Consider the following 14,118-nt stretch of genomic DNA (forward strand, 5'->3'; position numbering starts at 1 on the left):
TAGAATAGATACTAAGTGGGAACAGGTCAAGTAAGAGAGAAAGTAAGTGGGAACAGGTCAAATGGAAAAGAAAGTAATTAAGCATACAAATGTATGCACTCACCCTATAAATACTGCTCAAAACATTAAACTTAAATCTGATTTACATAATTCACGAATTTCATAAAGAACTGAACATTATCAGTGACAAGCATTGAGTTATTTAGTTCTTAATAAACCACTGCAATATTGTTACTAGCTAAGCTACAACCCTACTTAGAAAAGCAGGATGCTATAAGCCCAAGAGCTCCAACAGGGAAAATAGCCCAGTGAGGAAAGGAAATAAGGAAATAAATAATCTACAGGATAGGTAATTAACAATTGAAATAAAATATTTCAAGAACAATACCATTAAAATAGACCTTTCATATATAAAAAACTTAAAAAAACAAGAGGAAGATAAATATGATAGTACAGTGTGCTCCAGTGTACCCTCAAGCAAGAGAACTCCACCCCAAGACAGTGGAAGGCCATGGTACAAAAGCCATGGCACTACTCAAGACTAGAGAACAATGGTTATATTTTGGAGTGTCCTTATCCTAGAAGATCTGCTTACCATAGTTAAAGAGTCTCTTCTACCCTTACCAAGAGGAAAGTGGCCACTGAACAATTACAGTGCAGTTGTTGACCTCTTGAGTGAAGAGTTCTTTCAAATTTGGACAAGTCTAAAAGAAGAATGTAATGCCCCAGTTTTACTTTTTGGGAGGTGAATGTCCTGAGACAGCTGGACCAGAATTAATTCATTGATTTGATTAAGGGGGAAACTGAATAGCTAAAAAAAGAGGTCTGTATAAATATAGAAAAATCCTAACCACAAACTCATAATGTATAAGTGAAAAGAAAAAGTCTGGAGGGCAGTGGATCATATGTCATCAGGTATATCATGTTGGACTGAGGTTTGAGAAGTTGCTGGGTGCTACTTTTACCGACTACCAAAAGCAGCAACAGCAACAAGAACAATAACAACATAGAACAATGGAAATAAAAGAACAATAACAATATAAAACAATGCAATGAAAATGATGGTAGTCAACTAAAGAGTTAAATTTTATATCCATATTGAAGTTTTGCATTTTTAGTCGGCCACAAAATTTCAGCATTTTTTGGCAGACAAGAACAATAACAACATAGAAAAATGAAAACAAGAAAAATAAAAACATAAAAATACAATAAAAATGATAGTTGTCAACTGGAGTTAAAGCTGATATCCATATTGAAGTTTTACATTTTTAGTCGGTCGAAAAATTCAGAATTTTTTGGCAGATTTGCTGAATTTTTTTCTATAATTATTAAAATATACGTAAAATTAGTTCACCAAACTTTCAAATGGGCCCCACAATACACGAGAAGAGTTGGAAGACCCAGGTCTACGTGGCTGAGGACTAAGAAGCGTGAAGTGGGAGATGAGGAGTGGAGAAGTATTGAATTAAAAGCTCAAGATAGAGACGACTGGCGAAATCTAACCGAAGCCCTTTGCGTCAACAGGCGTAGGAGGAGATGATGATATATATAAGAATAACAAAAAAAGTAGTTTCTAGTTTATTGCAGAACAAAGGCCTCAGACATGTCCCTATTCATGTTTGAGGTTTGGTCAGTCTTAATCACCACGCTGACCGCTGTGGTTTAGTGATGGTGGAAGACTTTTGTCTGAACGCTCACACCGATACACAAACCCTTTCACCACGTTAAGGTATCCCCACTCTGAAAGGGTATTTATATATATATATATATATATATATATATATATATATATATATATATATATATATATATATATATATATATATATGAGTAGCTGTTAAAGGTTTATCATAAGAAAAGAACAGCGGATAAAACGGATTTTGAGCGAAGCGAAAAATCTATTTTTGGGTGAGATAGCCATGTCGTCCTGATAGAAGGTTCCTTCAGTAGCTTCCTAAGGGTATATATGACTTAAGTTAAATTCTCTGGGAATATCACAGTAGTCATATACTGTATACCCTTAGGAAGCTACTGAAGGAACCTTCCATCAGGACGACATGGTCTGAGCCCAAAAAAAAACGTTATGTTCTTGAAAAGTAGTATGTAGAAGGCGTAGGGTGAGGAAGTGGTTTCGACAACCTGCTGATGAGTGTTTTGGGTAGGTGTAAGTTTCTGTTAATACTTTGGAAGTTTTCAGCACATGGGGGTTCATCTGCAATTAATTAGTTGAAGTAGTACAAGTAGGGCAGTGATCATAAATATCTGTACACATGGGCTAGTTTGGCCAACCTATTTAGCATGTGGTTTGCCTATTCTCTATCCCGGATTCATTTCCGAGGTTTCATGAATTTACTCTGAAAAATTTAAAGCGAAAAATTCCTACTCATTCTTTCTCTTTCAGGTTTCTGTGAGTTAACGCTAGTTATTATTATCTTATCCTTTGCTTTTCTTCCCCACCGTTATCTTTACATTAAGGGGTCGGTTGCCTGATGCACCCTCTCCAATGCCTTCTATCAAAGGCATCCTCTTCCACCAAACCTCTTCTCTCCATATCATCATTCACCTTATCTCGCCATCTAATTCTTTGCCTCCCTCTTGAGGTTCTCCACCTATCATATCCATTCATGTTACATAAACAAGTTTATTTACATCACTGCTATCTAATTAAACTTGTGGGTTAATGAGAAATATAAGAAAGATCGCTCTTTATTCAACATCAAGGTATAAATACATATACATCGTAGTTAGATCTTAAGAAATATCCTTGTTAAAAACCAATGAGATCACAGTGAAAGTAAGATACACAGACTAGAGTGACCTAATTGAACTGTCTGTCAAACTGGTTAGCGTTGTCACCCCTGGTTACTACGACAGCAACATATTTTTCATCGCTGCCATTGGAAAATTCAGAGGCGTCGAGAGAAGAATCAAAATTACCAGCAGAGGATCCTGTAGAGCTAACAGAGACTCCAGCATCAAAACGGTTGGAATCTACTTGAGTGAATTCAGAGCCACGTCTGCCAGAAACATTAGCGGAGAAGCCTTCTTGAAGCTCTGAGTTGTCATCAAGACCTTGATTCTGGAAGCTTCTCAAGGCTGTTGAGTCTTGGTTCAGGAATCTCTGTTCATTTCTCAGATCTTGGTTTTGGAAATTCCTAGAACTGCTGAACTTCCTGTTCTGATCGCTCTGGAAACCTCTAGCTGCGGAGTTTTGGAAATTGCGTTCAACGAAACCTTGGTTCTGAGATCTCTGGAAATTGTTGGAGACTTGACGCTGGGAGTCCTGGTTTCTATCTAAGTCTTGAGACTGGGAATTCTGGTCGTTACCAAATTCCTGATTTTGGAAGCTTTGTCTGCTATTAAATAATTCTTGGGAAGCTGGGTTTCTATTACGTCCACCGTTGTTCAGTCTTTGAGAATTGCGGAATTCTTGGTCCTGGGAATCCTGGTTAGTGCGGAATTCTTCGCTCTGGAGATTGGGGGAACCTCTTACCCTTTCAAAGGACTGTCCTTGAAAATCTTGGTCTTGGCTAAAGCCTTCATTTCTTGAGGAAAGGAATCCCTCGAATTCGTTGTTGCGGGAATCCTGATTCTGGAAGTTCTGAGAGCCACTGAAGCTCTGTTGTCTTTGAGCATTTTGTTCCTGGTTGAATGATTCATCTTGGAAATTCTGACCTGAATCAAATCTCTGGCTTTGGAAACCCTGAGAGCTACTGGTTCTCTGGTTCTGGGAATTTTGGATCCTAGCAAGTCCTAGGTTCTGGGTGTTTCGGCTTCGGCTTCGGCCTTCATTTTGTAACTGAGAGGTACTGAATTCAATGGGACCTGTGATCTTGGAATTTTGGTTTTTGCTGAATTCTTGATTCTGGAAGTTATTGAAGTCCTGATTTTGGTACTCCTGTTCCCTGTTGAAAGATTGACCTTGGAATGATTGATCTCTGCCCAATACTTGATCCTGGAAGTTTTGTGTGTTGCTCAGTCTTTGGGTATTTTGGTTTCTGTTGGAATTCTGACTTTGAAAATTTTGAGAGTTATCAAAACCTTGGTTTTGGAAGTTAATCTCACTGTTGAATGATTGTCTTTGAGAATCCTTGTCTTGACTGAGTTCTGCATCCTGGAAGTTTTGAGGCCTTCTGAATCCCTGGTTTTGGAAGATACGGTCACTGTTGAATCCTTGGCTTCGGGAATCCTGGAAACGTCTAAGCTCTTGGTTTTGGAAATCCTGAGTGCCCCTCAAGCCCTGGTCCAGATTCTGTAGAGAGTTCAAGCCTAGATTTTGGAAATTCTGCGAACTAAGAAATCCCGGATTTCTAGACTGGAGACTGCTCTGTAACTGTTGGGTCCTCTGGCTGCTGAAAGCCAGTCTCTGCTGTTCTGATTCTTCTCTGCTGTTCCTGTAATAAGTGTCAACCTCATCCCCAGGCTCCTCACTAACAACTGCGCGGTAGCCAGAAACGCTATCGGCAGTGTATCGTGTCACTCTGTGAAATGGTAAACATAACCTAAATCAGTCATTCACATTTTAATGAAGCTTACTGTTTATATATCTATAACAAGAATGGAAGGCGTAGTAAAGAATTCAGAGGTGATAGAAGCGTCACGACTAAGATATTGTGAGCACGTGTTGAGGTTGAATGATGGAGAGGGATTGAGATGGGCTTGGGAGGTACCTGTTAGGGGGAGAAGATCGAGAGGGAGGTAGCGAATTGGATGACGAGATAAGGTGAAGGACGATATGGAGAGAAGAGATTTGGGGGAAGAGGATGCCTTTGGTGGAAGGCATTGGATTGGGTGCATCAGGCAACTGACCCATCAATGTAGGGATAACAATGGCGGGAAAGACTATATCTATTTCATCTAGAATACAATTTCTTGTTTCAGACAAGGGTAATATTTTGATAGAGTCACACCCAGCCACTCCTGCTGCTTGCCAGTACATAGGAGCTTGATTTTTTCTTTTTTTTCACGAGCAAAGCAAGCACACGGTGGAGCAAAAACCATCAGGGACTCTATCAAAATATTACCGAAATCTAATGGTTTTTGCTCCACCGTGCGCTTGCTTCGCTCGCAAAAAAAAAGAAAAACATCAAGCTCCTATGTACTGGCAAGCGGTAATGGCTGGGTGGAACTCTACCCAAATATTACCCAGACAAAATCTAATTTATGAAGAAAGTTACAGCTATTATGGGTTCTATTACCTATAGAGTCCATTGGGTTGGAGCCACCTGTACTCTCCCTCAATGGCGCCTGATGGAGTAACTTTCACCTTGTGTTCTTTGTTGTCGCCCGTGTCGCCGGAATTGACGCCGTAGGCGTAGCTGTAAGGCGTCGGCTGGAAATTGATGGGTGGACAATAATTTAGCTGTACAATCTTTATACTGAGTTCACTCTCATATCTACTGATATCATCAGAGTTGTAAACACTACTTCATAATAGTTTTAATCTTAATTACCTGCTCTTCTTCAGAGTTAAATTGGGGAGCAGCTGCTGTGAGGGCAGCTAGACCAAATAACAGAACAAGATTTTTGATCTGTGAAAGAGATGCAGAGTTAAGAAAGCAATTCCTGATATACAGAAGTTTTTTTGCAATGAGCTCACTTGAGCATCATGTAATCTAAAAATCTAATTCAGTTGATTTTATTTACATGAATTGGTATTGTCTTTCAGTTTATGTTTAGAATATACGATGTAAAGAAGATCTGAACTTATTTAAGCTATAATTTCTGTTATCAATTCTTCAAAATCTACTAGATTCAGTTACTAGAGGACATATCAGCACAAATTTTCTAGTATTATATGTTTTAGAATCGTCATAATCATAATTTTAATATTTGAATCACTAAACGCCATGAGAATATAATTATTATACTTAAATAATTAAGAAAAAAATAATTAAAAATAATAGCAAAAATAAAATAATTCAAAATTCTGTGAGAACAAGATTCTAAATCAGAATCAATGTGAACTCTGAACCTAAGCCAGAGCCAGAAACGAACAAGTGATCCAAAATGTAAACAAACCACAAAATCTTCCCTCTTTACCTCCATGGTGAATGTCACTGGGACTCAGGATCTAACTGATGCCTTCCGCAGTCAGCCAGGTTCTTTTTATACGAAACTCGAAGGCAGGAAGAGACTTTCTCAAATTCTCAGTGGCTCTTAAAAAGTCCTTGAGATATGGGGTTCCGAAGAACCGTAGGATAGGTATTAATAGGATGACACTTAAAAGGATAAACAGGTTTGTTTTATGGGTTAGGGACGTCTCATTCATTAAGACTTGATTAACTACTTGATTGGGAGTAATTCAATCAGTATAGGAAATATTTATTTTAATGTTGCTCTTAAATATTTTATTGTTTTCGTTTCCTTTCCTCACTGAGGTATTTTCCCTGTTGGAGCCCCTGGGCTTATAGCATCCTGCTTTTCCAACTAGGGTTGTAGCTTAATAAGGGACTCAGCAACCCAGAAAGGGAAAATAGCTCAGTGAGAAAAGGAAACAAGGAAAAATAAAATATTTTAAGAAGAGCAACAACATTAAAATAAATATTCCCCATATAAACTATAAAAATTATAACAAAACAAGAAAGACAGAAATTAGATAGAATAGCGTGCCCGAGTGTACCCTCAAGCAAGAGAACTCTAACCCAAGACAGTGGAAGACCATGGTAAAGAGGCTAATAATAATAACTAAAATGTCAGAAAGATATCATTTAACATTACGTAAATGTCTTTGTCTAAACAACATTACGTTGTTAATTAGCTAGATATTTAAGTAATGTTGAATTATATCTTTCTAACATTTTAATTATTATTACTATTATTATTATTATTATTATTATTATTAAATACTAAACTACAACCCTAGTTGGAAAAGCAGAATGCTATAAGCCCAGGGGCCCCAACAGGGAAAATAGCCTAGTGAGGAAAGGAAATAAGGAAAAATAAAATATTTTAAGAATAGTAACAACATCAAAATAATTATTTTCTATATAAACTATAAAAACTTTAACAAAACAATAGGAAAAGAATCTAGATAGAACAGTGTGCCCGAGTGTACCCTCAAGCAAGAGAACTCTCTTGCTTGAGGGTACACTCGGGCACGCTATTCTACCTAATTTCTCTCTTTCTTGTTTTGTTATAATTTTTATAGTTTATATAGGAAATATTTATTTTAATGTTGTTGCTATTCTTAAAATATTTCATTTTTCCTTGTTTCCTTTCCTCACTGAGCTATTTTCCCTGCTGTGACCCCTGGGCTTATAGCATCCTGCATTTCCAACCAGGGTTGTAGCTTAGCAAGTAATAATAATAATAATAATAATAATAATAATAATAATAATAATAATAATAATAATAATAATATTATTATTATTATTATTATTTGTTAAGCTACAACCCTAGTTGGAAAAGCAGGATGCTATAAGCCCAGGGGCTCCAACAGGGAAAATAGCTCAGTGAGGAAAGGAAACGAAAAAAATAAAATATTTTAAGAGCAACATTAAAATAAATATCTCCTATAAAATCTATAAAAACTTTAACAAAACAAGAGGAAGAGAATTAAGATAGAATAGTGTGCCCGAGTGTACCCTCAAGCAAGAGAACTCTAACCCGAGACAGTGGAAGACCATGGTACAGAGGCTATGGCACTACCCAAAATTAGAGAATAATGGTTTGATTTTGGAGATAATACTAATTGTAATTTAACTCATTAATTATGTAATGTTCAATGATATCTTTCTAACATTTTAGTTTTTAATACTAATTGTAATTTATCTAATCAGACACATAATGTTTAATGCCAATGCCATTCTTGAAGGTTTGACATCATCTATGTTACTGCTTTTAATCTTAATAATCTTTATTATCGTTTTGAAATTGATAACATCTTTGTTACATTTCTAAGTTTGATAACAAATATGTTACTGGCTTAATTTTAGTAACACATTTGTTATTGTTTTTAGTTTAATTACATTATATTAATGTTTCTTTTATATTAGTAATATATGAAAAATGAAGAAATTATTAGTGCTTCAAAGAAACATCAGATTTACATAAAAAAACTCTCTACTATCATTACTTTTTTCACAATTGATTTTCATACTATTACTATTACTTGCTAAGCCCCAACCCTAGTTGGAAAAGCAGGATGCTATAAACCCAAGGGCTCCAACAGGGAAAATAACTCAATGAGGAAAGGAAAAAAGGAAAATTCAATATTATAGAAGAGTAAAAACTATAAATATCTCCTATATAATCTACAAGAACTTAACAAAACAAGAGAAAGAGAAATGAGATAGGAGAGTGTGCCCGAGTGTACCCTCAAGTAAGAGAACTCTAACCCAAGACAGTGGAAGACCATGGTACAGAGGCTATGGCACTACCCATGACTAGAGAGCAATGGTTTGATTTTGGAGTGTTCTTCTCCCAGAAGAGCTGCTTACCATAGCTAAAGTCTCTTCTACCCTTACCAAGAGGAAAGTGGCAACTGAACAATTACAGTGCAGTAACCCCTTGAGTAAAGAAGAATTATTTGGTAATCTGTGTTGACAGGTGTATGAGGACAGAGGAGAGTATGTAAAGAATAGGCCAGACTATTCGGTGTATTATTATTATTATTATTATTATTATTATTATTATTATTATTATTATTATTATTATTATTATTGCTAGCCAAGCTACAACCTTAGTTGGAAAAGCAAGATGCTATAAGCCCAAGCGCTCCAATAGGGAAAAATAGCCCAGTGAGGAAAGGAAATAAGGAAATAAATAAACGATGAGAGCAAATTAACAATAAATCATTCTAAAAACAGTTACAACGTCAAAACAGATATGTCATATATAAACTATAAAAAGATTCATGTAGGCAAAGGGAAAATGGAAGTATGTGCCTCATCCCACTGAACAATGGATAAAAGACCTGACTCGTTGTTATTATTCCAACTATGACCAGACTATGGAATGATCTTCTTAATCAGGCGATTGAATCTGTGGAACTTCAAAAGATCAAACTTCCGGTGAATGTTTTTATGTTGAATAGATTGACATGAATATATTTTTTATAATATTTATAATAAAGATGTATTTTAATGTTGTCACTCTTTTTAAAATATTTTGTTTTAATTGTTCATTACTTGTCTTGTAGTTTACTTTTTTTTATTTCCTTTCCTCACTGGGCTATTTTTCCCTGTTGGAGACCTTGGGCTTATAGCATCCTGCTCTTCCAAAACTAGGGTTGTAGCTTAGCTAGTAGTAGTAGTAGTAGTAGTAGTAGTAGTAATAACAACTACAACAACAACAACAACAATAATAATAATAATAATAATAATAATAATAATAAAAATAATAATAATAATAATAATAACTAAGCAATACTAAAGCAAAAAAAAATTTCCCAATTGCCTTTCAGCTTTTCAAAAGCTAAGTTACAACCCAGAACTGGTCGAGTTGGTAACCTCACTCCGGCAGGAAGGATTCTGAAGTCAGCGCCCTCTCAAGGGCGTCTAGAAAGCACATCTAGGGACATTAAGTCCTATAAAAGAGGTTTGTAGACTGCAGGATACATCAGTGTCTTCTCAGGTTGATCGACGAACACAATGGAGGTAAATAAAAGTGAAATATTTAATTCTGAAATAATTTTGGGTTTATATTTGTTTTTGTAAAGTGGGAGCCCATAAGGAAGGTTGATAAAAAAAAATTATATATTATTTATAAATATAAGGGTTTAAAATAGTTAACAGTGAAGGAAAGGATGAAGTAGAAGTTTCTTAAATAAAATAGAGAGTTTAAAATACGTAACAGTGAAAGAAAGGATGAAGTAGGAGGGACTATTCCACCTAGGAGAGTATCTAGTTACTTTTTTATTGGCTCGAATGAAGTACTTTGATTTAATTACTAATTGACTTCTAACATAAATAAGCTAAATAAATAAAGAGAGAAATTAAATGATAAACTCATCGCATAATTAAATTTTTTTGCTTTAAATTCAATTCAGGATTGAGTAATGGCATATAACAGCACACAAAAGATTCTACTGTTAGACGAAGGTGCAAATTAACTTAACTAAAAATAAAAGTTAAATGACGTCGTCATAAACATTAACAATCAGATAACATTATGAAATTAACAAGCAGGAATTATATCACCCTTGAAGTAAACTTTTAGACACAAAACAAATCGATACCTCACAGTTAAACTAGACAAAACAACTAGATCTGAATAGACAATAGGAGTCTTATCATTGGTAGGATCTGGGGGGGGGGCCTTTAGGAATCTATCAATGGCAGGAGCTGGGGAATCTTTAGGATTCTATCATTGGCATGGCATGAGGAATCATTAGGAATCTATTGTTGACAGGACCTGAGGAGTCTTTAGGAATCTGTCACTGGGAGAACATGAGGAGTCTTTAGGAACATATAATTGGCATGGTTTGAGGGGTTTTCAGGGATCTATCATTGGCAGGACTCAAGGGGCGTTTAGGAATCTATCATTGGCAGGACCTGAGGGGTCTTCAGGAACCCACCATTAGCATAATCTGATGAGTCTTTAAAATCCTATTATTGGCAAGATCTAGGAAGCCTTTAGGAATCTATCATTGGGAGGACCTGAGGAACCAAAACGAATCTATTAGTAGCAGGACCTGAGGAGCTATTAGGAATCAATCACTGGCTCTTCCTTGGGGAGCTTTAAGGGATCTATCATTCGCAAGAACTGAGAGGTCTTTAGAAATCTATCATTGGGAGAACATAAGGAACCCTTAGGATCACATCATCCGCAGGACATGAGTGGCATTTAGGATTCAATCACTGGAAAGAACTGGGGCCCTTTATGAATTTATCATTGGCAGGAATTGGGAGCCTTTACGAATCTATTACTTGCAGAACCTGACCAGTCATTAGAATTATATTTAATTTTCATACATTTATGAAAATCCCTAAAATAGTAATCAGATTTCTAAAAAAAATATAACAAAGCGACTTGATGAACCTAAATATTGTACTAGAATGTCTGTTCAAATTCTCATATTCATATTCCAAATTCATTTGTGAAACCATGATATCAAATATCCGATGAAGACATTTGAACTTTGAGTAGTTCTCTGAATACTGATATAAAATGAGAATATATTTCTATATTTTAAAAGCGATCTCTTTCACAGACCAACAAGATGATTTTCTTGCTTAGTGTTGTTGCTGTGGCTGTAGCGTCTCCACAGTTTGACACCAATAACCAACAGGTAAGTCATCAACGTGGCGTTTTTATGCAACCGTATTATACTTATAACAAATTCTAGGAGTGTATTTACTTAAAAGTTTTAATTTTTCTTCTCTTTTCAGCCCATACCATATAGCTTCGCTTATGGTGTGAATGCTGGAAACACAGGTGATCGTAAAGAGCACAAGGAAACTGTTTCACCGTCTGGTGTAACTGAAGGCGAATACAGGTGGCTCCAACCAAATGGGCTGTACAGGTACAGTAGAAGTATTATATATATATTTTAGATAAGTAATATTTATCGAAATTAATGCATGGGTTTGGTGAAATCAAACGCTTGCTTGGAAATAGAATATGAAACCGAGTTATCATAAATCGACCAAATTTCGGGAATAGTTGTACAGAGAAAAAGGCCTTACCCATTACACAGGTTGAAACACTAAAATAATGATTTATAATCAACCTGAATATCATTTGTCACTCTGAAAATGAAAAGACTAAAACCATTACTTTTATTCATTTATAGGGTGACTCGGTATACTGTTGACGATACATCTGGATACAAGGCAATTGTAAGTGAAGAACCTAGAGAGGACGTTGCGACATATTACACAAACAGCTTACAAGGATCTGGCTCTTCACAGGACAGCCTTAGTAACTTTGGAAGTCAGCAGTCTCTTGATAGCTTGCAGAATGGAAACCAGGGACTTGGAAGCTTCCAAAATGAAAACCAGAGACTTGGAAGCTTCCAGAATGGAAACCAGAGACTTGGAAGCTTCCAGAATGGAAACCAGAGACTTGGAAGTTTCCAGAATGAAAATCAGAGACTTGGAAGCTTCCAGAATGAAAACCAGAGACTTGGAAGCTTCCAAGGTACTGCCGGCACTTCTGGAAATGCACAGTCACTTACTAGCTTCCAGGATGGGAGCCAGAGGTCTGTGAGCGCCCATGGTGGTTTTAAAAGTCAAGGAAATCAACAGTCATTTACTGACTTCCAGGATGGGAACCAGGGATCTGTGAGCTCCCAAGGTGGTTTTGAAAGTCAAGGAAATCAACAGTCATTTGCTGACTTCCAGGATGGGAACCAGGGATCGGTGAGCTCCCAAGGTGGTTTTGAAAGTCAAGCAAATCAACAGACATTAGCTGGCTTCCAAGAGGGAAACCAACGATCTGTTAGCTCCCGAAGTGGTTTTAAAAGTCAAGGAAATCAACAGCCTTCAACGAGCTTCCAGGATGGGACCAAGAGATTTGTAAATTCCCAAGACGTTTTTAACAGTCAAGGAAATCAGCAGTCTTCAAACAACTTCCAGCCAGACAACCAAAGGTTTGGAAACCAAAGAAATTCTGCATACCAAGGATTTGTCGGTTCACAGAACCAAGTCCAGAACCTGAATCAAGGCCTTGTTAATCTCCAAAAACTAGCTTTGAATAATCCTCAGAGCATTAGAAATCAAGACTTGAAGAGCCCTCAGAATTTCCAAACCCAAGGTGTTCGTAGCTCCCAAGGATTCCAGAACACAGACATCAACAACCTCAAGAGTCCTCAAAATCCTAGACTTGGCAATTTGCAGAGCTTCCAAAGTCAAGGAGTTAATACAGAACAGAATTTACAAGGCCAATCATTCAACGGTGCTCAGCCATTCCAAAACAAAGTACTAGATGACCAACAGAACTTCCTCCAGAATCAAGAAACTAGAAGTTTTCAAAACAGTCAAAATTCTGATTTAAACAAAAATATCAATTCCCAGAACCCTGTATCTAGTTCTGAAGTCCAAGCTTTTCAAGGAAGCCAAAATCTAGGGGCTACTGGCTCTCAAAACGTCCAGAGACCAAGTTTTATCAGTCGGCAGAATATCCAAAACCGAGACTTAGGTAGAAACCAAAATGCTTTGAGCACTGGCTCTACCCTTTCTCGAGGGCTCCTTAACCAAGCTTCTGGAAGAGAGTCATCACTTGTTAATGGACAAACCATCCTAAACCAAGGTGCCGATGCCGTTCAGACTTTCCAAAATCGAGACTTCGCCGGATCTCAAAGTTTCCGCAATCAAGGATTTGTGGGTAATGTCCAATCCATTGGAGAAATCCCTGTCAGTGGGGTATCATCTAGAGGAATAATTGACAAATTCTCCCCCGCTGTCCTTGAATCTGGATCCGGATTTAGTCAGTTCTCATCCAGAGTCCCTTCTGATCCAGATAGATCTGGTTTTGATCTTAACGGATTTGATAACCCGCAGAGCATTTCTGTAGTGTTAGCCGGTAATAACCGTAAATTCGGAAACTGAATGAACTTTCTCTAGTCCTGTGTTCAGCAACCACTTCCATTTTGATCAATTAGTTTTAATTAATCTAGAATACCAGCTAAGGGAAGCATTCATTATTTCCTAGCCTGACAATGAATAAAATTCGACACACCACTATGACTTTTATTTTGATGTTCCTCTTCAAGTACTTTATATGGTTTCAGAAATAAATCTCAATGTTATATACCAATGAATTCCAATTAGTAGGAAGCTGTTAGTCAATATAGTGATGTAGCAAAAACTGCATGATGAATGATGGTAACAGACATAACAAGGTGACTAATATTAGACATATCTTTTTAAATTAGATGCCAGAAGGTGCAGCAAAGTATTGTATTCTGATTTTTTTTAGATGTAGAGGATGTGTTTACAGTACAAACCCGAGATGGATTGAACAATATACAATAATTCAATATTTTCAATGAAGATGAAGTGATTTATAAGGGAAGGAAAGAGAGTGTTGTAATTGTGTAAAAGACCATTACAAGAATATTCCAAATACGGGTTAAGTTATGCATTGTACTATTGCCATATCTCCTCTGTTTTTCTAAATATGAAGACAAACATTACCAGAGAGTAAAGATTCATAGTAATAGATCCTTTAATC

At 36.6% G+C, this 14,118-nt stretch overlaps 2 protein-coding genes across 2 annotated transcripts; one reads left to right on the plus strand and one right to left on the minus strand.

Annotated features, from left to right (window-relative positions):
- Window positions 1-2,693: 2,693 nt before the first annotated feature.
- On the minus strand, window positions 2,694-6,048 carry LOC137617696 (putative uncharacterized protein DDB_G0286901). The gene is made up of 4 exons (XM_068347695.1): window positions 6,043-6,048; window positions 5,454-5,531; window positions 5,199-5,332; window positions 2,694-4,481 (listed from the first exon to the last, which is right to left on the minus strand). The coding sequence occupies exons 1-4, from the start codon at window positions 6,046-6,048 to the stop codon at window positions 2,819-2,821; spliced, it is 1,881 nt and encodes a 626-aa protein (XP_068203796.1). The 3' UTR covers window positions 2,694-2,818.
- Window positions 6,049-9,593: 3,545 nt separating this feature from the next.
- Window positions 9,594-13,625, plus strand: LOC137617697 (putative uncharacterized protein DDB_G0286901). Its single transcript, XM_068347696.1, has 4 exons — window positions 9,594-9,599; window positions 11,156-11,233; window positions 11,328-11,467; window positions 11,738-13,625. Exons 1-4 carry the CDS (start codon window positions 9,594-9,596, stop codon window positions 13,491-13,493), a joined length of 1,980 nt encoding a protein of 659 aa, XP_068203797.1. The 3' UTR covers window positions 13,494-13,625.
- Window positions 13,626-14,118: the final 493 nt, after the last annotated feature.

The sequence above is a fragment of the Palaemon carinicauda genome, chromosome 23 (genome assembly GCF_036898095.1).
Source record: "Palaemon carinicauda isolate YSFRI2023 chromosome 23, ASM3689809v2, whole genome shotgun sequence".
Classification (NCBI taxonomy): domain Eukaryota; kingdom Metazoa; phylum Arthropoda; class Malacostraca; order Decapoda; family Palaemonidae; genus Palaemon; species Palaemon carinicauda.